We start from the raw sequence: 27,342 nt of genomic DNA, 5'->3' as shown, positions 1-27,342 counted from the left end.
TGATCCACTCTCTACCATGGTGTAAATATTAATTAGCAAAAAACACTACCCAGAAGCTTGCATTCTCCATATCAGCAGCAAAGAAAAATTCTATTGAAACAACACATACACCTGTGCCGAGACAGTTGCATTCACCAAAAGAATTTTATCCAACATTTGCACACATTATCTACAAATTCAGGAAAAGCAGAAGGTAGAAAAGGAAGAAAGGCTGAAGAGAAAAGTAACTATGTTGTGTTCTTGTGGACCCTTCATGATACATTGAACTAAGATTTAATGTCTTAATCCACAAGAATAGTGACCTCAATAAGTCATTTATATGTATGTATCTAGATAGAGCCCAAGTGAAGCTCCTTTTCTGCAACAATATGATCACTGGGCCTATAAGAAAGTGAAATCACATTTTTAGCCACTTTGGTTTAACAACCTTTTTCTCGGTGGGTTTGCGTTCTTCAACAGGAGGGGGGTGTGCTGCTACGGTAGGTTCAGGGTCTGGCTGTACTACAGGCTCAGATTGCTGGCCTTGATCAATTGCAATGTGCAAATCCTTTAAAGACAAGATATCTTCTTGGAGATAAGGACTAGTATGGTCACCCACAGTGCTATCACCTAAACAACACATTAAATAAGACAGGAAAATGAGAGCTGGTCATCACTAAATCCCAAACAAGGTGAAAGACACTTTATCACAACCTCTTTATCAGTGTTATGTGAAAAATAAGTGAAGCTACTGTCATTTACATATTGATCAATGATATACACATAACTGCATTTACTTGATGAAGTAGTAGCATGTTAATAATAGATTTGATGGGATACACAAAAGTGCCAAAAGAGAATAAATAAAATATAAAATTCTACAGATTGGTTACAAAATAAAAAATAAACAAGAGTACAACACAAACTTAAGGATTTGAACATTGAATGAGCTTCAAAACTGACCATACAAACACTCAAAAAAGGTCTCATGGAGAAATCGTGGAATCTATATAAATATCAAGCAGTTCAATTTGACTGCATCACATAACATGAAAATTTGGGGGGGGGGGGGGTATTTTGAAAAACAACTATCCTACAGACTCACGAAGTGGGAACAAGTCATACTCATGATCATGTAGTGTGCTGATATAATAACACATGATAAAAAAAAATACTAAACAACCCACTAAACTGGTCCTCCAAAGATTAGTATGTCTAAACTCGCAACATTTAATTCTCCAAATATTTTTGTCATCAACTTAGTCATGTGAAGATATAAAACAATTGCCAAGTATGTCCTTTTTCATTGCTACTTCAGTCTCCATTGGAACAAATACGAAGACATTTTAGATTGTTAAAGGACTAATTTGGAAACCAAAAATTCTGGCACTAATCTTTGGAGGATTTAGGTCTTTACTCAATACTAGATAACAGAGCATTCAACAGAAATTAAAGCAAGACAATTCTGCAAAAATGATTCTTGTGACAGAACTTACCTTTTGGGACATTGTATGAGAAGTACACAATGGCACCAGGACAAAAGCCAGCAGTGTAAAAATCCAGAGACATATCATTGATCACCTTCTTAGGCGGAGTAGTGTCTGCATTATTAAAAGTACATATGATTTATTCTTCAAATCATACCCAAAGCAACTCTCTATTGGTTAGCAATTTATAATCCTTCTCAAGAGATGTTGAGATTCATCATGGACCTTTGAATTATGCTAATGGATGAGTTAAGGGAATTTGAATTATGCTACAACAGCCAGTACAAATTCTAAACACCATAATGCTTACATATATAGAATGGTTGCTCTGGTTGTGCAATAACTTTAGTGAGGAGATCAATTAAACTCTGGATTGTTTCGGATGGGTGGAATGTAGCCTCCAAAGTGTGATTATCAGGGAAGCGAATTCTGATTACAGCCTGCAAGCAAACATAGTACATAATTAGTGAAATACTGTCCATATTTAGGTTGATTTGTTTTCTGATTTTCATAAATAGATTGATTCTAAAATTCTAATCCCTAGTGAATAAAGTGTGTTGCTGTGTTTCCATGATAACATTACAATATTTAATTATTATTAATAATAATAACAACAATAACAAAGAGAAGGAGCTAGGCATTACTTTGGTTATTCTTGACCTACGAGCTGCCTCTTCTGCTTCTCGTAGTTTTCGAGTCTTCAAGAATTTATCTGAGTAAATTGAATACATTAAAATTTCAATGTCATGGAGTGATAATTTTGTCTAAGCATTCCTAACATGTAAAAAAACTAATTCTGTTAAGCATCACCCTTTCAGTAAGTATTGTCACCCATCATCTATAAATAACAAACAAAAAACACATATATACAACTGCATTAAATAGCCAATAAGTGGGAGAAGAAAATATATTTAGTAGAGGACAGTATAGACAGCATACAATATGATATGACACTTCTAACTTGCTAACGCTGCAAACAAATGCCTAATTGACCATTGACTAAATAATCATTTTTGTCCTCATTTTTTAACTTTCATTTGCTCAACCTCATTAGATTATCAGTTTTTTTTAAAAGAAAAAAAGAAAAATAACATTATATTTTCGTGACAGGTAATGAGTGGAATGATAAGGAAATGAGGAGAAGAGGATAAAATTCCCATGTTTGAGAGTTTAAAATAAATAGGAGGGAAACAGAACAGAAGGGAAGCCATTCTCCATCATTTCCCCTCAGAATATCGCTTCCCCATAAATTGGGGTGGAATGGGGGGAACACACAAGGATAATGGAATGGTACCTTTGTCCCATTCCTACACTTCCCCATACAAGCTTATCCCCTCTTGTTATGCGCTGTTCCATTTAATGGGAAAAAAATCAAAAGTAAAATGGAGAAAGTGTACATCAATGCAGATGCATAAGTTTATATGACATGTAATCTTATTTAGGTAATTGTTCAAATTAGAAAAGTTTGCATATTCCTCAGATGAAACCGGGCCTGAAAATAGGCGACAATGTGCCTAATAAAGTTTTACTTCTTCGCTCAAGGAATGATTAGAATCATCATTACCTTCTTTTTTAGTAGCCAAAAGTCTGTAATAATCTTCAGCAGTAAACTCATAGAAGTCATCCGTCTCCTCTCCTTCTACGCACCAACAAGAAATATAAGTTTAATCGGAATATTTGAGAAAAAATCAACATCAATAATTGAAATTTTACAAGTAAACTTTTTCAAGGGCCTTGGAATTGTCTAAGATAAGGTGCTATTACCATTGGATAACGCAGCCTTTGAAGATGAAGAAAGAACTGATGTTTCAAAAACATGGATCTCTCGTCCAAATCTTTCTTTCACAGCAGCAAGCTTGGCCTGGTTCAACAAAATATAATGGTAAGCGAAAGATCATTGAAATAAATAGTTCATTGAAGTGCAGAAGCAGTAAACCTGAACTAGGAAAAGTTGGTAGCAGTACAAATAAACAAATTAAAAATACATATGTATTAGAGAAAAATCCACAATGTCTCATGGAATATCAAAGATAACAATCATTTCAGAGGACAGGGACAGGACTTCCTCGTCATTATTTTGATTTAACAAGTCCAAATATCCAAGAGGGTTTGCATCTCAAATGAAAGGCTCAACAAGCCCCATTTGTAGGTTTCAGACTGTTATTAAAATTGTAAAAATCACAATTTGATATATGCAATTCTTCCAGCGCCTTGAATCGTAATAAATTTCTGCAACACACAACTCAGCTCGCAACTGGGTCGCCAAATACATTTAAAACCCTATAGTGCATATCAATGTAAACTCAAAAACACTGGGAAAACATAACACAATGCTAATAACACAAATTCTTTGCTTTCCAAGGAAGTAAAAAACCCAATAATAAAAAAGAAAACTTGCAAGAAACCCACAAAAGGAATCTTCAAATAATCAAGAGAAAATGCAAATACAAACCAAACCCAAATCGGAAACGAAGATGAAAAAGATTATCAAAGAGATTGGGATAATTCAAAAGACCCAGAAATCGCACAAAAACAAAAAATTTAAACAAGGAAAAAAAGAATAAGAATTAGTGTAGTGACAGAAGAGAGAAACCTTAGCAGTTTCAGCGTCCATGTCGGTGGAACAAAAGTTGGTGACCCTTCTCCTCTTCGAAGTTAGTGGGGAGGAACCACTCACGACCATCAGAAGGGAAACTAAACACTCTTATTTTTGTTCAGCCTCGTCTCAATTTTGTATCTTCTTTGCGCTGTTTCACTCTCTCTTTCTCTCTCTCTCTCACACACGCACACACACACCCACGCCCCTTTTAATTTTTTTTACAGATTCATAATTTTGATTTTCTTTGTCCGCAGGGAAAGGGTATTAGAAGATTAAATTAGATTTATATAAGTCAGATCCTAAATTTCAATGATATTCAATCAAATTATATTTTTAGATCAGGAATAAAAAAAAATATGATAAAAATTATATCCCGTTTTGTGGTGATGGTAAGTTTTATTTTATTTTGTTTTTTTAATTTGAATTTGAAAGCAAAATTTATTTCAATGAATAGGGCTAAAATTATTTTAATTAACTTTTAAAAATAAAATAAAAACTCTTATTTTAGTTATAACTTTCTAAAAATTGTCTTGTTTTTTTTTTCATACTTTCTTTCACCATTTTTTTTAACTTTTAACCAATTTTTTTCACTTATTATTTAGTTTTTTTTGTCACATGTTTAATTTTTATGGAGGTGACAAAATGTTGGACCTAACCTAATGAGTGTGTGTTTGATTTAGAATCTTGAATCCACACCTACAAGTAAATTCACATCCAAATTGTGTCAATAACATAGAAACAACTATTACTTGAGTTAGAATTGACATGTGCATCAGGAACGTTTAACGCTTCATTCATTCAAATATACACGAGAACTATAAACTTTTCTAATTACAGAAAATATAGAACTTAAACTTTAAATTTTAAAAAAAAATCATCTTTTTAGTCTCATCCAATCATGAAATAAGTAAAAGTCCATAAATATATGTTTTCATGAATACTAGGTACATTTTATAAACACGAATTGAATCAGACTTTTTTGTCCAACTTGCTATAACTTGTGACCTTCATCGGAGCGAGTGGTGCATTTTTCCAACTCTAGTTTCTCCCACCAATAATGCCTTTACACTTTCCCTCGTTGGCTGCCATACTCCCACTAGTAATACAATTGCACTATCTCCATCCTTAGCTCTTGATCAAAACCTTTTTATCAATCAAGTATCATTTCAGATGTAAGTGGAAAAGAATTATAAGATTAACAAGTTTTTAAAATTGGGGGAAAAAATTGAAACTGCAAAACTTATTATATTTTTTAAAAATTTAAAAACTTATAATTAAAAATCACCTTAAATATGCTTACAGAGTACTAGTTTTAAATAGAGATTTTCTAGTTTTATTTTTTGGTGTGAGGACATAAGTATCCTTCACATGAAATAAACTCATCAAAAGTATACTCATATGATTATTATGTGTGGCAAAAATTTTCTTAAAATGTAAAATCTCTTTTTAACTTGATTGATTACAATTTCAAATGAAAATATAATTTCAAATCATAATATTTTAATCAAATGATATCTTTGTGAAATTTTATGCAAATTTTAGTGATTGGATAAGTGAACTTAGTTGGAGTTGTGAAACAAAAAGTATAACCTTCTACTATTTTTATTGTGAGTTGACAGTTGATTATTTCATATTTTTTTTTCTCAGTTTTCCTCCTTTAGATATAATCTTGTTGGAGATAGGATTCAACATTAAATGTGAACATTTATATAGATATTAAAATATTATTATTTTATCTTTATGTTGAATTTGTGTTTTAACAAAAAAAAAAATTCGGGACCAAGCTCTACACATGTTTAATAACTAATTAGTCATTCCATGTCATAAACATGCTAATTCTCTTTAGATATATATTAATCTCAATAAATTTGAAAACTTGACCAAAATTAAAAGTAGCATTTTTTGTGCATTTTATAAATTAATTTGAATACTCTTTTTTCATTGGCCTTCAGGCTTAGTGGTGGATTACTCTCCTTGGAGGGAAGATCCCCATTTTTTTTTTAAGACCTAAAGCCCTAAAAGACATAACTTTGTGCTCACTTCGCTCATTTTTCATTTTCACATTTTCTTAAACTCTCCCTCCCAAAATCGTGCAATTGCAATGCCTATTCTCTCCCTCATTATTTTCCTCTCTTCACTTTGATACCACATTCCTCAAGCTCCTAAGTGCTACTCACTTGCAAGACCAAGACTTTCTCTATTCTCTTCACCATTGTCTCAAATAGTTGGTAAGTTCTTTCACTTTTTCTTTCTTCTCATCTTATGTGCCTACTCGTGTCCACTTTCTCATAATTTTTTCTCATTTTCTTCCTTAACTCTCTTTGATCCAAGAAGTGTTGGTGGCGATTTGCTTAAGAAGTAAGTCTTTTTGGCATTAAAAGATTCAAACCTTCTCAAGTTCTTCTTTTTCTTCTTTCTACATTGCTTTAAGGGTAACGCAAGTGTATCCCTAAAACTCCTTTATTTCCTTGGTATGCTACTTCTTGGACGGTTTAATGGTTGATTTGGCATTTAAAAATATGTTCTTTGTGAGTTTGAGTTTAAAAATGATCCATATATGCATAGATGCTCATGCACACCAACTTGGTATTGAGCTGACAAATCCACAGGCTCATGCACACCAACTTGGTAGTGGAACTCCAAGCACCTATTTCTCTGAAACAGAAACATTTTCAGAGATCAAGAGGACATGAAACCATGCATGAATGCAAATTCTTGTTCAGTCCCTGGATTATTCCTGGTGGACATGCCTAGAAATTGTTGATTCCGATGGATATTACTTGATAGGTTTATTGTAGATTTTTGACGAGTAGCCATGTTTGTTGTTGATACGCTCCCTCGTATATGACTTCTGCAATGCCTTATACCAAGTTCCTTTTCGTAGTAAACAGAGAAATGATGATCAATATAGTGACCATTTTCATGGGCTAGCTTTAGAACAAAAAAACATTGTCGATGTAGAATTGCAGACCAAGCTTTTTGTGTCAATTGAGACCAAGTTTCTTTGCGAGCCATTTTAAGAACTACTATTTTCATCGGCCATGTGCATTCAGGGGAAATAATTCCCCTAATGGCGTGTTTGGTAGAGAGGAAATAAATAATATTAAGAGAGAAATTGTATACTTTTTTGTGGAACTTATATCTTTTACACTTTATTTTAATTCAAAGATTTCTTTTTATGTTTATCCTCTAAATCAAATACACTTTAAGTGTTGGATTAATGATTGAACTTGAATGGCACGCTATTTTAAGGACAGAACAAGACAACTATACAAACCCTTTTGGTTAGTTAGTGCCAATTTAGAATGTCAATAAGTTTGTGGAAAGTCTAACAAGATAGTAAATTGGGTTACGCCACTTTAAGGGCAGTGTAACATTGTAGGTTATTAGAAGTTTGGTAACACTTTTAGATGTTGGTTAAGAAAATGCATCTTAAAAGTTTGACTTAATTATGTTTTTAGTACACCTTAAATTAATTCTTTTTTAATCTTTCAGATAAAATTTGTATATTTTAGTCCTTTAAATTCTGAAGGAGGTATTAAAAAGAGTTTTTTTTTTAATTTGAGGGACTAAAAAGAAGTAAATATTTATTAAAGGACTAAAAAATAGACCCCATATTTTAGGGACTACAAATTAATTAAGCCTTGAAATTTCATTGCAAAAATTAGGATATAACTTCAGCAAAATGAAGCATACTTTTTTAGTATCATTATAAAATTTCATTCAAATTTAGAATGGAAATTCAAAGTATTTCATTAGGGGTAAAAGTAGGCAAGACTCCTCGTGGGGGCTTATGACTTGACCTGTTTAAGACTTGGTATGATTAAGCTCATTTAGCATATATGTTAAGTTGAAACCTTTTAAAAAGTTTATTTAGTTAAATAAGTCAAGCTACATATCTTAAGAAAAATCTATTAAACCTGACGAACTGGTCTGTTTAACAATAATATATTATAGTAAAAATATTACTATTAATATGATATATAATATAATTATTTTATTTAAATTGCAAAGTTATTTTAGTAGTTTCATGATTTAAATTATTTTAAATAATGTAGTATAAATGGATAGTAAAAATATAGATTTTTTGCTTTTGGTGAGACTTAAAAGACTTTGATAGCATGTCACATGTAATATTTATATGCAAATTTTGTCTATATCTTGTGGTTTAAAATTATCTTATTATTTTTTAATAAAAATCTTTGGTTTTGTTTAAAAAAATAATATTTTTTACACTTTTTAATATGAAACATGTCTTTAAATGGATTGACGGTCCAATAAACTTTTATAAAGATCAGACTTAGGCTTAAAAATAGGTTTGTAACAAATATCATGTCCAGATCAGGCTTAAACAGTAAAGATATGAAACAAGACAGACCAGACTCAAGTGGAGCCCAACCCAACCTAATCCATTTTCTTTCCTATGTATTATGATTTATAAAATAAAGGTTTAATGGTAAATTTTATTATCTAACTTTTTATCATTCTATGAATTTTACCACAAGTTTTTTTTTCCTACAAATTTTAGTACTCGATTTTTATTATTTTGCAGATTTTACCATCAAAGTTTTTTTCCAAAATTTTAACATATAATAAAAATTGATTGGTAAAAATTACAATTAAAAAACTTTTGAAAGTTTGGTGAGAGTTTAATTTCTTGCATGATTAACAATTAGTTAGAGATTATTTTAGGTATGACCTTTAAAAATAGTTTTATTAAAAGTTGTCACAAGAAGTTGGAAGCTTGGGGAGGAGTATTCAGAGTAGGTTTAGGGATGACATTAAGAGGTGTAAACAGAAGCTTGAGGCATTAAGAGGGGCTAAAGAGATGGATAAGGTGGAGGAGTTTAATAGAGAAAGGGAGTTGCTTACGAAACTTCTCTTGCAAGAGGAAGCATTTTGGAAACAACCATCTAAGGTGCATTGGCTTAAAAGTGGGGATATGAATACAAAATTCTTTTACGAAGAAGGTGATAGATATAAATTGGCTGGAGAATGAGCAGAGTAGAAGGATAGAACACAAGAGGACATTTTTCACGTGTAGTGTTAACTCTGGATGTTGGGAATGCATACACCTTAAGCATGTGATCGAACAATTCATTCCAACTGTAGAATCTAACATTGCCCTCTAGATTCCCCTCATAGCATTACCAACCGAATTCTAACATTGCTTCTCGAGATATATCAAGCTTCCCACCTTTAGATCCTCCAATCCTTCAATGATTGGTATTTTGACAAAAGCATTTCACTCCTCTCTCAACCAAGGTTCATTCTATATATTAACATTGGCTCCATTTCCCAACTTCCATCTTACCCTTTATGTAAGGACCATTTTAGAAGACACTATGCTCCGCCAAGTGAATGATGGGTTACTACCAAGTGTGACACCCATAAAATCCCCTTATGGGAAATATTTAGATTTGAAGACACGAAATGACAGCAGTAGGATTTGATATAAATCGCCACCCTTGTTTTCCTAACATGGCCAAATTGAAGGCATAAACATTTTGAAAGCCCAATCCTCCATCCTCCTTTAAAACACATAACTTATCCCAAGCTAACCAAATAATCCCCCTTGACTCCCCTTCACGTGAACCCCACCAATAAGAATTCATCATCCTTTGGATCTCATCACCCCAGTGTATGAAGTATAAGAAAAATGCTCATACAATAGGTAGGTATAGATTACCAGATAGTTTTCACCATAACCTCCCTCGCAACCATAGATAGAGTCCTTCTACTCCAGGAATTAATTTTTTTTCCACACTTTATCCTTAAAAAAAATTAAATATGGCCTTTTTACTCCTCCCTACACAAGCTGAAAAACCCAGATACTTCCCTCCTCCATTACTTTCACTCACTCCCAAAGTAGATTTCACCCTTTTCTTCATATTATGGTCCACATTCTTACTGAAAGTTACCTCAGATATTTGCAGATTGATGACTCGCCCAAAAGCAACAACATAGTCATCCAGGATTCGCTTCACTGCCATAGCTTCTCTTTGATGTATTTTAGAAGAGAAAACTATCACCTGCAAATAACAAATGAGATACAACAAAAGCACCCCTACAAACCTAAACACCATGCAACTCTCCCCTCCTTTCAGCATACTTAATTAAAATAGATAAACCCTCAGCACAAAGAATAAACAAATAAGGGGATAGAGAGTCCCCTTGTCTAAGGCCCCTTTATGGAGTAATAGGCCCAACCATGTCCTCATTAACATTAATAAAGAACCTCACTGATGAGACACAAAGCATAATCCATCCAACAAAGTCAGTGTGAAAACCCAGTTTGCTAAGCATAGCTTTCACATAGTCCCAGTCAATCCTATCATAAGCTTTGCTAATATCAATCTTTAAAGCAACATCCCCTTGTTTTCCTCTCCTTTTACATTTCATAGCATGCAGAATTTCAGACACAACCAAAACATTATCATTAATAGATCCAGATACAAAAGCAGATTGCTCCTCAGAGACACATTTATCCAACACATTCTTCAATCTCTTAGCCAACACTTCAGATAAAAAAAGAAATTTGAATACCACATTACATAAGGAGATTGGTCTAAGATCTTTCATACCTCTAGGATTATCAAATTTCAATATGATAGCAATGGTAGTATCATTAACTGATGAAGGGAACGCACCCTCTGCAAGCCACATACAACACGCCTGAAAAACATCCTCCCCACACATGCCCCAAAACCTGTGATAAAATCCCAGATTAAATCCATCTGGTAGTATCAGCAAAGTGGCCTCCTTGAGTTCTTCCTTCATGAAGGGCCTCACCAACTTCAAATTGTCATCAGTAGTAATTATACTTCTAACCTTATCAATAACAACACCATGGTTTCCATTCCCATCAGCAAATAAACCTGCAAAATAATCAAATGTTAGGTTACAAATGTCCTCTTGTGTTTCTATCCTTCTACTCTCCTCATTCTCCAGCCAATTTACAATTATCACCTTCTCCCTAAAAGAATTTTGTATTCATATCCCCACTTTTAAGCCCACCTTAGATTGTTGTTTCCAAAATGCTTCCTCTTGCAAGAGAAGTTTCGTAAGCAACTCCCTTTCTCTATTAAACTCAAGCTTCTGCTTACACCTCTTAATGCCATCCCTAAACCTACTCTGAATCCTACTCCCCCAAGCTTCCAACTTCTTTTGACAACTTTTAATAAAACCATTTTAAAAGTCATACTTTATTTAAAGGCCTAAGTCGGACCTTTATAAAAGTTCTTTCGGGCCCATCAATCCATTTAAAGGCATGTTTCATATTAAAAAGTGTAAAACATATTATTTTTTTTAAAACAAAACAAAAGATTTTCATTAAAAAATAATAAGATAATTTTAAATCATAAGATATATACACAATTTAACTATAAACATTACATATGACATGTTATCAAAGTTTTTTAAGTCTTATCAAAAGTAAAGAATTTATATTTCTACTACGCACTTATACTACATTAATTAAAATAATTTAAATCGTGAAACTATTAAAATAACTTTGTAATTTAAATAAAATAATTATAATATTATATATCATATTAATAATACTATTTTTATAACATATTATTATTAAACTAACCAGCCCATCAGGCTTAATAGATTTTTCTTAAGACATGTGGCTTAACTTATTTAATTAAATAGACTTTTTAAAAAGTTTCAACTTAATCTATTTGCTAAATGAACTGATTTACTTTCACCCCTAATGAAATATTATAGAACACTTTAAATTAAAGAATAATTTCTATACTTTGAATTTCCATTCTAAATTTGAATGAAATTTTATAATGATACTCAGAAATATGCTTCATTTTTCTAAAGTTATATCCTAATTTTTGCAATGGAATTTCACGGCTTAATTAATTTGTAGTCCCTTAAATATGGGGTCTATTTTTTAGTCCTTTGATAAATATTTACTTCATTTAGTCCCTCAAATTTAAAAAAAAAAAATACTCTTTTTAATACCTCCTTCAGAATTTAAAGGATTAAAATATACAACTTTTATCTGAAAAATTAAAAAACAGAGTTAATTTAAGGTCCTAAAAACATAATTAAGTCAAACTTTTAAGATGCATTTTCTTGACCAACACCTAAAAGTGTTACCAAAGTTCTAATAACGTACAATGCTACCATGCCCTTAAAGTGGCGTAACCCAATTTACTATCATTTTGATTTCCACCGTTGGACTTTCCCCAAACTTATTGACATTCTGAATTGGCACTAACTAACCAACAGGGTTTGTATAATTGTCATGTCCTGTCCTTAAAGTAGCGTGCCATTCAAGTTCAATCATTAGTCCAACACTTAAAGTGTGTTTGACTTAAAGTATAAAAATAAAAAAGAAATCTTTGAATTAAAATAATGTGTAAAAGATATAAGTTCCACAAAAAGTATAAAATTTCTCTCTAATATTATTTATTTCATCTCTACCAAACACACCACTAGGGGAATTATTTCCCCTGAATGCACATGGCCGATGAAAATAGTTCTTAAAATGGCTCGCAAAGAAACTTGGTCTCAATTGACACAAAAAGCTTGGTCTGCAATTCTACATCGACAATGCTTTTTTGTTCTAAAGCTAGCCCATGAAAATGGTCAGTATATTGATCATCATTTCTTTGGTTACTACGAAAAGGAACCTGGTATAAGGCATTGCAGAAGTCATATACAAGGGAACGTATCAACAACATACATGGCTACTCTTCAAAAATCTACAATAAACATATAAAGTAATATCCATCGGAATCAACAATTTCTAGGCATTGGACACCAAGAATAATCCAGGGACTGAACAAGAATTTGCATTCATGCATGGTTTCATGTCCTCTTGATCTTTGAAAATGTTCCTGTTTCAGAGAAATAAGTGCTTTGAGTTCCACTACCAAGTTGGTGTGCATGAGCCTGTGGATTTGTCAGCTCAATACCCTGAAAAAGAATATAGAAATAATTGAACAAGAATGCAAAACTGCAATGAAAGAAAAACCAATTATGGTCGTGCTATAAAAGTGTTATCAAAATCCAATATTCCATCATCCATGATAAAGATCAGTTAAATGAATGATATGCATTAAATAAGAAAGAACATATCAATATGCTGCTATCCGATATAAATCCTGTGAAAGCATATTGAAATATAACAATGCATTTCAGGGACGAAAAGGGAGACAGGAAAAAAGAGGTCACAAAAAGTCGTAATTTCTGGTCAAAAAATCTGGCACCGTAACAACAACAAATAACAAATAATTATTCAAACATCCATAGGCAGCATATTGTGATTACTCAGGAACCTAACTTACCCCAAAGCAAGGTTATGAAATGTCTGCTTCTACAAGAAAGCAAACACTTATCCCCATATATGTTGATCTCTATTTTATAATAGTATTTCATTGAGAACTAGTGTTTAAGATTATCTTGCCTTGTGAATTACTTGCTGCTTCTCGTGTTTAAATTATATCTCACATAGTAAAACAGATATTTTCAATTTCAAATTCAATTTACTGAGCAGACCCCGCAGAAATTATAAGAGGCCTTAGGTTAATTGTGAAGAGAAACCATTAGATTTGCTTGATCATCGTGCAGTCAAGCAACCTCTTTTCTCAAATCACAAAAAGTGAGAGTTTCATTATGAATTAGCTTTTAAAAGGAGAGGGTCACAAGGTGTGTGGAGTTGGATAAATGGGCAAAATGTCATTCTAAAGCACTTCAACAAGGGGAGACCAAATCTGTACAGGTGATCCTCCTTATATCAGCAAATTACTTTTCATTAATCATGAAAAGCCTTCTATTCAGCATGTGCTAGGAAACTTAAAAATAACCATGGGGGTGAAGGTAAGTCATAATACGATCAATCCTGGATAGCAGTCAGCCCCAAAACACTAGTATTAGTGAGATAGCAGGATGACAGCTAATCCGAAGACTATAGATACAAGTTAAACTATTTATTATTTATATTAGACACATATAAATGCTATAAAAAATTACACAAAATGAAAGATACATATCTTAAGCATCATGTGGATTATCAAAGTCATCAATGGAACACAGTAATTAGGAAATTATCAAGGGATGAGATTTACTTATGGAGTTAGTTAGTTAGGCTCATAATATTGGTATAAATAAAGAGCATCTTGTAATCTTTCAATATCTTGTAGGTTTAAATATATTTTTAATCCTGGAATTTAACCTTTTATTGCTTTTGGTCCTTGCAAATTACGTTTGTTTTGTTTTTCGTCTTTAAAGTATTATCTAAAGTACTTTTTTTTCCTGTTCAAAGTGTTATCTAAAGCACAAAACAAACATAATTTGCAAGAACTAAAAATAAAAAAATTATTTGCAAGGATGAAAAAAAAAGCTAAATTGCAAGGACTAAGTATTTAAGCCTATCTTTTAATCAAACAATTACAGAATGTTTTTCTATGGAACTCTACTACTCTATTTTGAGATCTACAGGGTATGGCCACAATATGTTGGTGTGACATGTATTTTTCCTCAGTTGCAGCCACTACAGAAACTACTGAAAACCACTCTGTTATTTGAATCTTGTAGTGGCCTTGGGCCACTCCACAACACCACTATAGCACACATTGAGTCATACTCTGGAAATGTTCAATGGAGGAACAGAAAGGGCAATGCGGACTGTTTTCAATTAACCCATATATACTGCAACAAACCCAGTTTCTATTGATTGAATGAATGAAAATGAACAGAAACACATGGTGTTAATGGTTCACATGAGAAAGGAACATGCATTGGGTATTTTCTTGTAACTTCCTAGTCTTGTGGCAGAGGAGAAAGAGATAACGGCATCCTGTTAGAGAAAAGGGGAATACAATGAGATGAGAGGGGTATGCAAGATCTCAGTGGAGTGGAATTTGGGAGGAAGCTAGCAGGTCCTGCAATTTTCTATTTTCAGTTTTCGTAGTGTCTGATCTTCTGCCATATCAAAGAGTTTTTTCTATAAGTAAACTTCAATGCTATCTAACCCATCCACACATGATCATCGGTTCTCACACATATACATTCCATATGAAAACATTGGTTCAACTACATCCCCACCGACTTACTGAAAGATAAACAAATGAGCAAAGGACAGGAGTTCACCATATCAAGTTAATGATGATTTCCATTAGATTAAGAGGTTATCCAGATACAAATATGCTGCCCAAAAATGGGGAGGGATAAAAATAAATGAAGTGATGAGAAATAGACGAGAGGTATAGATTGAGTTCATGCAACCTAAGAAAACTAGAAATATGCATGTCAATGCAAAGTTTATAACAATCCTCTCTCCCAGCTCCAGTAATAGTCAAGCACCTATATCTTCTTGCCCACCTTGTAGCTGTCTTATAAATCTGTAGCAATAGCAGTAGGGAAGCAACCCACTGATTTCTGTTGCTAAATTTCCTTTTTAGCTTCTCATGCTTTTACAAGATTTCCATTCACAGCTTCACAAAATTGACAACTTTTATACTAATTATGGTCCTAAAGAGCAGGAGAAAATCTACAGAAACAATAAAAGTGAAACTAACCTGCACTGGTGTGAATGCAAGACTTGATGTCAAACCAGAGGTAGCACCACTACTACCATAATTCTTTTCCTTAAATCTGACAAATGAAAATAGTCCATCAGAATTGTTATTGTGATCAGTAAGATAAATAATATAATAAAGACAAGAATGATAATTTGGCATCTAGCAACAAAATCAAATAACTAGAAAACAATAAGATATACGGAACTAATTAACTAAAAGCAACAAGAAGCACTAACTTTTTAGCAACTTTTGCTGCAAGTTTGCTTTGACCAACAGACACACGAAGCTTGCCACTGCCAGCCTGACCAAGCATTCCATAGCCCTCACCCAGACCATCTCCTATAATTCAAAAGCATAAAAATATAAGAAAATAAGGAGATTGACATTTTTACATTTAAGTTTCCAAAGGATTTCATACTTAAGGAACTTATTATGTTAGAAGAGCAATTTGGCCAGGCTTGTAATTGTTTTACCCTCTTACTACCCTTGTAATTTGACCTGGATTATAGACATGGACTATTAGAATTTAGAAGCAGAATATCCTACCTATTGTCCTATTGTACTAGTTTTTATACTTGTACTTCCAAACCCAAAAATTGCTATTTCAACATGTTTCTAGTTTTAACCTTATTTTTCACTATTTTTCATTTGTAAAGACAAACCAACCTAGAGTTGGCTGCCTTTATATTCCACCAGTTTGAAACATTTTGATAATTTCCATTTGACTATAAAATATCAGAATTTTCTTAAACTTTGCATCGTTAATTTCACTCATGCATATTTGGTGCCTCAATAATATATAGTAGGAGTAATCATTGTTAGGAAACAGACCAGAATTAGCAGAACAAATGGATAGAAACAGCTAGTTATCTTCTGTTCTGATTCAATATCAGAGTAATACCAAGATCAATGGTATCTCAGATGTGTAATACAAATAAAACACATCACAGAAGATAACTAGCTGTATTACGCATCAGAGATTCTCCACTCCTCTTATTTACTAACATCCTAACAGAACATCACATTCCTTTTATCCCACTTTCACCTGATAGCCAACATTGGTAGGTGGTTCGAGGTTATATTTTCAACCCCCTCACTTATTTTTCCCTCAAATCCTTCACATTCCTCATGTGGTCCAGCTTATTGGTTCATAGCATAAGAGTTTTGTATCACTCTCACAATATCATAATTATTCAAATTCGCACTACTGTATATTCTCTTTTTCCCCTTCCATCCAATTCCCAATTCCCTATATTTTAAATATAATAATAAATATAAATGCATGCAGCAAAAAATTGCATTCGAAATGTAAATCAGACCAGGACAAGTGAAATCTGGTAAAATTACCTAATGAACTCTCTTCTGGGACTCCAAATTGCATCCTATTGGCTAACTTCCTCATGTCTGTTATTGCATACCTTACAAAAGAATCAACAGGTCATGAATTTAAAAACAAAAGCAAAAGGCATAAAGAAAACATACCCTCAACCCTGCAACTAAAAAATACAGTACAAATAAGTTTAAAGTATGCTAACCTTTCCTTCATCTTCCTAAGACGACGACCACCTCTCTTCTTTTTAGGCTCAGAATCAGGAACTGGAAGTGGTTTTGGTTGCTTAGCAGGGGGGGGCTCCTGCCACTTCTCAATTTTTTTGTGGATCTCGTCCTTGAAAGCCCTTCCAGTTTTTCCAGATGGATCCCCGCGTATAGAATCTACTCGTGCTGCAAGTGTAGACTTTGCAGCCAGGAGTCGGCATGCTCGCATCCTTAGAGAAGGAGGAGTAGTCTGAAATATTTCTGTTTGCTCAAGGTAACCTACACGAAATTGAGATGTTGCTGTGGAGAACCCAGCAAGATTCTTTTTCTTGGCACCAAGAAGCTGAACATTACAAGCAGGCATCTTTGCAAGAGATGCTAGACCACCAGCTGTCCCCATGAGTTTGGCTGCAACAGCACTCCCAACTATAGCAGAAAGATTGGGTGCAATGTAGCCCATCCTACTCTCAACGAAATCAAGAACTTTCTTCTTTGCTGAGTCAAGATCAAGAGCTCGATCGCAGGCCTCAACTGTCTTGCTAAGCACTTCTTCTGGAAGAGGCTTGCCAGTTGTAGTTGATGCTGTAACAGAGACAACCATAATAATAGCCGAGGGTAAAAGCCCTTCTAAATCCACAAGAGTGAGATCCATTTCATTTCCTATCTTCTTAACAACACGCGCATAATCAATCGGGTGATGCACCAGCGACTCAAGCTCCGGAAATTTCAAACGATACTTGTCCCGAATAAAGTTGTGAATAATAACAATTTCATTTTCTATGTCAACTGACAGTGCATTGCAATCCACTATCAGCTGGTATTCAGGATCATCTTCTATATCCACCACCTGAAACAAGACCTCAGACTCCTTTTTATGAAGTGCCTCTTCCACTTTCTGCCATTAAAAACACCCTAGATATCAGAAAAAAAATGAAACTCAAAAGAAAAAGAACAACATCGTCACAACATAAAACAATGAAAGGGGCCTCTGTTGCAGCCAAGGTTTTAAAAATACGACCGTGATTTCATCCACAAAACTAAGCGGTTGCCCTCGCATTGGCCACATTTGTCCACAATTTCGCACAACATCAAGGATCACAAAAACGAAACTGCAACGGTGACCGCAATTTAAAACTTTGGTTGCAACTAATACCCAGCTTAGTCAGACTAATTCTAGATTCTACCAAAGTCAATAAATAGCACCACAACAATGGCAATTTAAAATGGCTTAAAAGGAAGTGATGAGTAACTAACTAACTAACCTGGATAATATCAGTGTACCTCTGGGTTTTCTGCAACTTGGAAACACTGTCCAAGTCATCATAGTTGAGGTTTTCTAGGTCGGCAAGGTCGCCATCGACATCCTCTTCCATGTCTGCGGCATCCACATCGTTATCCTCCTGAAACAAAACAAAAGGAACCAACCACATTGTTCGTAACAAAACCTTTCTCCTTCAAATCTTGCAGGTTAAATAAATTAAATTAAAAAAAAAAAAGAGAGAGGGAACAATGAAGAAGAAGGTTATTATATATACTGACGGGAATTTCAGCCTCGTTATCAGATAGTTCATCAAGGTCGGCGAGAAAAGAATCGGCAAGCGTAGCCTGGAATTGAATCAAACGCGCAGAAAAATAAGAACCCGAATTGAAAATTGAAATTGTTAAAATTAAAATACACACAAAAACAGTATGGAAGTGAAACAACAAACCATGTGTATAGCGGAGGAGGAAGGAAGCGATGTAGTTGTGAATTGTGACTGGCGAGAACTCAAGAAAGAAGAGTAGAGAAGAGAAGAGAATTATAGAATCAACAGGTAGGCTTTTCCCGTGTGTAGAAGAAAGCAGAGCTCTTGCTACGCGCACCCAGCAAAATTGCTGGTACACTCAGCAATTGTGCGCGATTCCTGTTTTACTTTTCCATAAAACTGATATAGATTGGACAATTCATAAGTGTCATACAAATTGGCCGAGGCTTATGGATTGATCAATCCGTAAATTTATGAGGCTTACCGATTGAGCTTATGAGACTTATAGATACGATTTGGGCTTACGAATTAGCTAATCCATAAATTTGTATGAGGCTTAAGAATTTTTCAATCCGTAAGCCTCATATGAACTGACCAATCCATATAAGGCTTACAGATTGTCCAATTCATATCCGTAAGTCTCATAATCTCAATCCTTAAGCCTCATACATATTGACCAATCTGTATGAAACTTATGAATTGCCTAATTTATATTAGTTTTATAAAAGGGTAAAATGGTAATTGCATACAATTGCTGGGTCTATGGTGTGCGTAGCAACAGCCAGAAAGCAGGTGTGAACGTGATGGGCCTGACTCATTATTGTTTGGATAAGAGGCCCAACACCAAAAAAGGGACAAGAGAACCGCGCCAAGGCCCAAGAGAGAGGAGATGAGTTACTATAAAAAAAGGGTGGAAATGAAACGAAAGGGATAAAGGAAAAAATAGAAAAAGAAAAAAAAATAATTGCTGTCAATATAAAAACTAGCATGGAAACTGATGCAGCACACGAATTTTGAAAAGAGAAAAAAAAGACAAAAAAATAAATAACAAAATAAGTAAAATTAAAATAAAAAACTGTCCATTCAACCTATGATGGTGACTGAACAATTTTTATATAGATATAAATAATGTTGATTTGATGAAATGAGTTATTGTTGTTGGCTTGGAGTTTGAATGTCAACTATAAAGAGAAAGTCTTAAATAAGGCACATCCAACGGCACATCAGATTTAGACCCATCCAATCAAAAGCTTATAAGTCAAAATAAATAAATAAATAAATAAAATAATTTCTTTCACTCTTCAATTTACCCATTCTTTCTTGCTCTCACGTGCACCCTCCTCTCTTTCTTCCTCCATGAACACCAAACAAGTTAGGAGTATTCGATTTGACTTTTCTATTATCTTTTTTCATTAAATGTCACCATTAAATATTAATACAGCTGTGTATTGTTATTTTAATGGGACACAGCATGAAAAAGAACAACCGATAAGTCAAATCTCAGAGCATCACTGCACACCAATCCTCACCCACCATGACAATCTGGAACTTCGTTGATGATGACAAGTTAGGCGTGCTGATGATGGTGTTCGGTTTTGTCACCTTTTTTCAAGGAAACCTCATTTGATGAAGCTAACGAAGTCACCACAAAGCTGAAGGATGTTATTAATCATTATTATTGATTGATGATAATAATTGAAGGATTTTTTTTTTTATTTTGTGTAAATTTGTGGTTTCAATTTCAGTTTAGAAGTCTTTGTTTTGGTTTTATTGTAGTACTGTGGTTTTCTAAAGGCTTTATTTTTATGCTCTTCGTGTAGATTTTTTTTGGTTGATAATAGTCGAAGTAATTTAGACTGAGTTTCAATCAATTGGGTCTGTCCAGTGGCACACTATCAATGATTATGGAAGTTTTAATCTTTTCATGTTAACAGTGTAAATGATGTTGTCAGAGGATTGAAATTAAATTCTAGATATAAATGTAAAATCTTTGTTTTTACAATATGAAAATTCAGCCAAGTGAAGACAGGGTTAATACGTGAAGGTTTGTCATTGTAGGCGAGCACATATGAGTTTTGCGTTGATGCTATGACATCTTTGTGTTCACAGAGGAAGAAAGAGAGAAGGGTGCAAGTGAGAGAACAAAAAATAAGGAATGAATGGGAGAAATAAATTTTTTATCTATTTATTTTTAATAACGTATAAATTTTTTATTGAATGTGTTTAAATTTGATGCCTTAGGTGTGTGTCTATCTAAGAATTTGTCTTTAATAGATAGTTGTTGAATGGTTAGTTCTGAAAATTTTGATTTCTAACATTTTTTTTAAAATGAATCACTAAATAAGGGACTTAAAAAAATTCAGGGATTGGGAAGTGAATGAATAAAAGTTGCTATTGGGGCATTTTCATAAGAGATGTTAATTGCTGAAATCTAGAAGTCTATAGATTTTTTTATCATTAAAAATATTTATAAGCCCTTCCTGAAATACTAAGCAAAGGTTAAATTCCCAATGTGCCCACTTTATTTTTATTGAGTTGGCATTCTGCATTGACAGTAGACTTCTATAATTTTGACTCCAATTAACAATGTTGTGATAAGAGCATTATTGTGGATACATTTATGGTTAGCATGGTTCAATGCTACCTAGTCTCCATATTTTTGCTATCTAATATGATTGCTTCTTCATTAATTTGCAGGTAGTAAAGAGAGGGATTTGTTCTTATGGAACAATGTACATTGAGAACCTAATCAAGTAGAACCGCAAAATTATTCTTCATATTGTCTTGCCTGCACTAGAGAAAAATGCTCAAAACTACTGGAACCAGGCAATCCAAAGTTTGACAATAAATGTATGCAAGATTTTTGCTGATACTGATCCTGAACTTTTCGAGGAGTGCCTGCGCAAGTTTAAGGAAGATGAAGCACAAGAGGAGGCTTTGAAGTCGAAACGAGAGGCTAAATGGTGGCACTTATAAGAGATAGCAGCCATGAAAGTTGCAAGCAATGAACCAGTTCTTATTTCTCCTAGAACTGTGTCACCCACAACTTCTGGCTAGGCAATCGTGTTTAGTTGAAGCAATCCTTTAATTTTTGGCATTGCAGGTTCCAAAAAAGCATGAGGGTACAAAAGGTTTCGTTGGTTCCCTTGGCCACATGATAGAGTCACAATGCCATGGGGTGCAATGTGGTCGTGTCATTGTTTTGCAAGTGCAAGCATAGAATGTATATATATATATTGAATTGGGTAGACATAAATGGTGGCCTCATATCAAGAGGCAAGACACAGTTTATTTGAAAATTTTGCTTTGTAAAGATGGTGTTTGTAGTTTGATGTAATTAAAATGTGTAAGAATGTGTTTGGATGGAGAAATTTAAAATTAAATATTTCAATTAAAATTCTTTTATTTTTAAATTTTTATGTTTGAATAAAGAAATTAAATTTGAAAATTTTTAATATTTTAAGGATTTCGAAGTTAGTAAAGAAACAAGCGAACATTTTAAAAAATCTTTTTGTAAGAAGAGAATTTCAATTTCTTATCTCTTAGAAGAAAATTGAAATTTCACATTTTTAGTTATTTAAAATTTTGTTTTAAAATTTTAAAAATTTAAATTTTTCATAAAAAATATCTAAATAATAAATTATAAATTACAAAAATTTAAATTCTCTAAAAATTCTCTATCCAAACACACTTTAAGTATATTTAACTTGGAATCTTTTTACCCTTTTTATTGGTTTCTTAATCTTATTTCACCATCTCTCTTCGGTTTGTTTTTACGTCGGTGCTTAATATATGTCCTATTATTTGATGGACTCTTTAACGCACTGTTAAACAGATATTAATTTGACTATCTAGGATGCATATGTTGACAATTACTTGAATCTAGTCCCTCCAAATATTGGTTAGACTATTGCCGATCTTTCTTTTTCTTTTCACCTGACACTTTCACTTCGATCAATAAGGTGAAGAATATGGGAACAATTTGTTTAAATTTTAAAAAATATTTTTTATAAAAGTATTTTTTTAAGAAACATATAAGATTTATTTCTTAAAAAAATTACTTATTTTAAATAGAAGTAATTTAGACAAATATATTAGAAAACCATAAAATTACTTTTTATTTAAAAAATACTTATTTTAAAAAATAAACTTGAACAAACTAGCCGATTGACTCAGCATTGGCTCACCAGCATCAACCAATAATTCAAATGTTATCTTTATATTATCAGTTGACAATTAAAGATATAATTACTATGATATTATCATGTAATCTAGTCTATTAAGAAGTGTCTACCTATTACTTAGGAATTATAAATTTATTAACCTATTAACAAATTTCCTAGAAAGTGGGATGAAAAATGTTAAGTGGAATTAAGGATTTCACTCAATCAAGCGATCCTCATGAAATTGAACGCAAATTCAGGTTAATATTTAATCGCCTTTTAAATATTATTACTATGTTACAATAACATGTTATGATCTTGTATCTATGTGTATTTTTTTTATTATATACCATAAATTGGTATTAGAGTCAACTTATACATTTTATTACTATTAATTGTGTGAACTCTATGACACATTTTAAACTCCCTCGCATCACGATCCCACACATTGCATTGTTATTCGATGATTCCGTCAAATCCATTAGTTTTCCAAAACATTGTGTTTGATTTTAATCCCAAGGGACGTGAAAAGATTGCTAGATTTGTGTTGCTTTCTTTTCAGTTTTTAACTGTCTGTCGTTCTTTGATCTGCTATCTGCTTAGAAGACGCATACAAGGCGCTTAGATTTTTTTCAGATTCTCAGAATCGAAGAGAAGAAGACTCCTGTGAGCGCGGGCACGTGCCAAAAAGAAGAAGAAGAGGATTTTGTGCAGGAAGCCAGGAATCACTAGCTCTGAAAAAGTAGAGAAGAAGAGAGGGAGAACATGAATATTATGAAAACTGAAAAGAAAAATAAAATCTTTGAGCTTTAAACGTAAAGACAAATATCACAATCAAAGATTAAAAATTTTCCAAAACAAAAGTTATCTTTGATATAGCTTTGAAAGCAGATATCTTAATTTTTACAAACATATATGTATGATTAGATAATATCATCTGATTTTGTAAAAACACTTTTTTAGAAACAAAATCAAATTTAAATTTTTTGTCAATTAAAACATAGATATAGATATAAGATATAAAGAGATTTATATTAATTTGTCTCTCCTACTAAAACTATATTCATTTCTTGATAACTCATCGAATTTCACCAACTTTAATAAAAATTATTATTCAGTGTCTTTTTTAATTTTTATAAATTAAGATTATCTCCAAACTTAAATTGCACTTGGTATTTTTTTGTTCTACCAAGTAAGTACATGAACCAATCATAAGATTTGTTATTGTTGGTTTGTTCACTGAATAGTTTTTAACTTCTTAATGTACAAATACAATACTTAGTCTTTAAATAATTTTACACTTTCATAGAATCACAAATCATTATTTAAATTATCTTTAGATAATTATTTTAAAAATAAATAATTTATCATACATAATGAGTTATGATTAGATGATTATATAAAAATTTTACATTGTCAATGCATTACTTTTTTTTCCTATAATAATTAGGTTTAAATAGTTTTTTATTAAAAAAATAGCCTTAAATATTAATTCATTGATCTTATAATTAATATTTCATTAGAAATTTCAATAATTTCACAAATAAAAAGATCTAATTATTCCTAAATAAAGTTTGAGTAAGTCTTGCAATTTAAATATTAATTAACTGATTTTCTAATTAAAATTTCATTAAAAATTTCAGTATTTTCACAAATAAATTATCTAAATATTCCTATAAAAGGTTTGAGTAAAGATCTGATTATTCCTAAATAATATATGATGAAGATAAATATTTTTAATTCCTAAATTACTACTTTAAATAAAAAAAATTATATGCTTTCAATAATTTTTTTTTTGAAGATCAACAATAAATTATTTTAATTTTTTCTTTTATTGACCTTTAAGAATTAGATAATCATTTCTTACATATAGAATGAAAGTTAGTATTAATTACGACAAATTACAAATATGAAATTAAGTGTTATTCAATATAACATTTGTTTTAGGAATTTGGAACCTACTTGTTTACACTTATAAAAACAATGGTAAAAATCACTTTTTTCTTAAAAAGTTTTTTTAAAGATGCAGATATAATTTGTTTCAAAAGGCAAAAGCAGTTCAAACAAACAAAAAAAATAAAATTGTTTATTTTATTTTAAAAAGTGTGTTGTGATAAATAAAATATACTACTATTATATAGAAACATCTACTAATGTGTGTGTTATGCTTTTCTAGAGTTGGATAAACGAGCTTGAGTCCACGAGTCATCCGTGAAACTCATAGCTCACATATATAGACATCCTTTTTTTAACCGTTCAAAAAGTGAATTTTTTAGCTCGATCCGTATAACCCGCAGGTAAAATGGGTTTTACTCGTAGGCCCCGTGAGTATTTTTAATATTTACTAAAAAAATAAAATAGTGTGTGGTTTAACAAACATGAGGATGTTTTAGTACTTAGACTTATTTGGATTGTATTATTTGAACTTAGACTTGTTTGGATTTAGACCTTATATTTCACCAAATTTAGACTTGGCCACTTGATACTTGATATTATTTATTTATATTGTATTTATTTTATGTGCATTTAAAATAGTTTGTTTAAACAATTCACATTTTTTTAATAAAAAAAATATATGTGAATGCGAGCTGGCCCAGAAAAACAGTGGGCTATGTGTGGGCCGGTGCAAGTTCAAAGAAATAAAAGTAGAATGTGGGCTTCACGGGATAAGCATTACGGGCTGCGGGTTTCATGGGTCCGGGCTTACCTGGATACCAACTCTACGCTATGGTAAAATGAGGTTTCATTTTTAAAAAATATGCTAAAAAGGGAAATATTTTCGATTTGAGGGAATATGAATATTTTCGATTTTGAGGGAATATGAATATTTTCGATTCATGCTTATTATATCGATGTAATAATTAGGTTTAAATTTATTTTTCATTAAAAAAATCTTTCTTACAATTTAAATATTAATTAATTGATTTGCTAATTTATATTTCATTAAAACTTTCCATAATTTTATAAATAAAAGATCTAATTATTCCTAAATAAGGTTGAGTAAGTCTTACAATTTTAATATTAATTAACTGATTTTCTAATTAATATTTCATTAGAAATTTCAGTAATTTCATAAATAAAAGATCTAATTATTCCTATATAATTAAAAAAGTATTTTTTGAAGAAGTAGATATAATTTATTTCAAAATGGCAAAAGCAATTTAAACAAACACACAAAAAATGGCTTATTTTATTTTAAAAAATGTTTTTTAATAAATAAAATATATTATATAAAAGATGACTGAGTCTATCATAACATATGTCACGCCCTAGTAAAAGAAGGTCTAACTTTTTTTGCAATATTTAAAAATACACTAAAAAGGAAAATATTTCGATTTTGAGGGAATGACAATAATTTAGATTCATACCTATTATATTGATATATTAATTCATGCCTATTACATTGATATATTAATTCATTTGTATTATATTGGTATAATAATCAGGTTTAAATTGATTTTTCATTAAAAATGTCTTACAATTTAAATATTAATTAATTGATCTCCTAATTAATGTTATATTAGAAATTTCAATAATTTCACAAATAAAAATCAAATTATTCCTAAATAAGGTTTGAGTAAGTTTTACACTTTAAATATTAATTAACTGATTTTCTAATTAATATTTCATTAGAAAATTCAGTAATTTCACAAATAAAAGATCTAATTATTCCTATATAAGGTTTGAGTATAGATCTTATTATTCCTAAATAATACTGTGCATAACACTCGTACAAAAACTAGTTTCATACAAAATAATCTCATTGGTTAATATTTATAGAATCATGTTGATTTTTTTTACATAAATACATAACTATATTTTTTAATTATTTATTTATTGCATAAATAATATTCAATAAAGCATGACAAATAAATCTGAAACCATCTCAACTTTGACCAAAAAATGTTCACTTTGACTAATATTGGTATGGATATTACATGATTCTTTAAAGGGAGACAAGAATAAGGATCTAATTACTTGTCTCATACCTATTATACAATTTATATTTTTTAAAATACATGTATTATTAGTTAATATATTTATTACATATTAGTTTTTCTAATCTATCTTTAATAATTTAATATAAAATAATTATATTGGTTAATATTCATATAATAGTGTGGACTTATTTTACATAAATAACATAATAAATGTATTGAAATAAATTTTATTAAATATATTTATTATAAAATAAATTTAATCTGTAATAAATATATTAGCTAACAAAATATTATTGTAAATAAAATATTAAATTGTTTATTTATTGCATAAACAGTTTTCAACCAGGCATGACATGAAATATTTTTTTATTTTTTTATGTATTGCATTTTTTTCATTTTTTAAGAATATAATTAATGAATTATATTTATCTTAATATAAAAATTTAATTTTATAAGAATTTATATTTTAAGTGTTATTCAATATAACATTTGTTTTAGGAATTTGGAACCTACTTGTTTACACTTATAAAAACAATGGTAAAAATCACTTTTTTCTTAAAAAGTTTTT

General features: G+C 31.5%; 2 protein-coding genes across 3 annotated transcripts; both read right to left on the bottom strand.

Moving 5' to 3' along the window:
• Positions 1 to 93: 93 nt before the first annotated feature.
• Positions 94 to 4,323, bottom strand: LOC100792947 (tether containing UBX domain for GLUT4-like). Of its 2 annotated transcripts, none has more exon segments than NM_001255411.2 (7): positions 94 to 609; positions 1,476 to 1,580; positions 1,777 to 1,906; positions 2,111 to 2,178; positions 3,031 to 3,105; positions 3,231 to 3,327; positions 4,060 to 4,188. In NM_001255411.2, coding segments are annotated over 7 exon segments (777 nt in total). In that variant the 5' UTR covers positions 4,150 to 4,188; the 3' UTR covers positions 94 to 397.
• Positions 4,324 to 12,699: 8,376 nt separating this feature from the next.
• On the bottom strand, positions 12,700 to 19,020 carry LOC100792415 (U4/U6 small nuclear ribonucleoprotein Prp31 homolog). The gene is made up of 8 exons (XM_003547629.5): positions 18,854 to 19,020; positions 18,684 to 18,749; positions 18,407 to 18,544; positions 17,144 to 18,039; positions 16,956 to 17,026; positions 15,845 to 15,947; positions 15,606 to 15,681; positions 12,700 to 13,002 (listed from the first exon to the last, which is right to left on the bottom strand). The coding sequence occupies exons 1-8, from the start codon at positions 18,854 to 18,856 to the stop codon at positions 12,895 to 12,897; spliced, it is 1,461 nt and encodes a 486-aa protein (XP_003547677.1). The 5' UTR covers positions 18,857 to 19,020; the 3' UTR covers positions 12,700 to 12,894.
• Positions 19,021 to 27,342: the final 8,322 nt, after the last annotated feature.

The sequence above is a fragment of the Glycine max genome, chromosome 16 (genome assembly GCF_000004515.6).
Source record: "Glycine max cultivar Williams 82 chromosome 16, Glycine_max_v4.0, whole genome shotgun sequence".
NCBI classification, from domain to species: domain Eukaryota; kingdom Viridiplantae; phylum Streptophyta; class Magnoliopsida; order Fabales; family Fabaceae; genus Glycine; species Glycine max.
The sequence above is the reverse complement of the archived record's forward strand: the minus strand, read 5'-3'. Positions and strand labels throughout refer to the sequence as shown.

Excerpts from the sequence above, each read along its gene's own strand:
- LOC100792947 (XM_006598682.3), bottom strand. The coding sequence starts at position 4,149 with ATGGTCGTGAGTGGTTCCTCCCCACTAACTTCGAAGAGGAGAAGGGTC. Across the intron at positions 3,328-4,059 it reads TGGACGCTGAAACTGCTAAG|GCCAAGCTTGCTGCTGTGAA; the intron begins GTTTCTCTCTTC and ends TTGTTGAACCAG. Across the intron at positions 1,581-1,776 it reads AGAGCAACCATTCTATATAT|ACACTACTCCGCCTAAGAAG; the intron begins GTAAGCATTATG and ends TTAATAATGCAG.
- LOC100792415 (XM_003547629.5), bottom strand. Across the intron at positions 17,027-17,143 it reads CTTAGGAAGATGAAGGAAAG|GTATGCAATAACAGACATGA; the intron begins GTTAGCATACTT and ends TTCTTTTGTAAG. Across the intron at positions 15,948-16,955 it reads CCCAGAAGAGAGTTCATTAG|GAGATGGTCTGGGTGAGGGC; the intron begins GTAATTTTACCA and ends TTTGAATTATAG.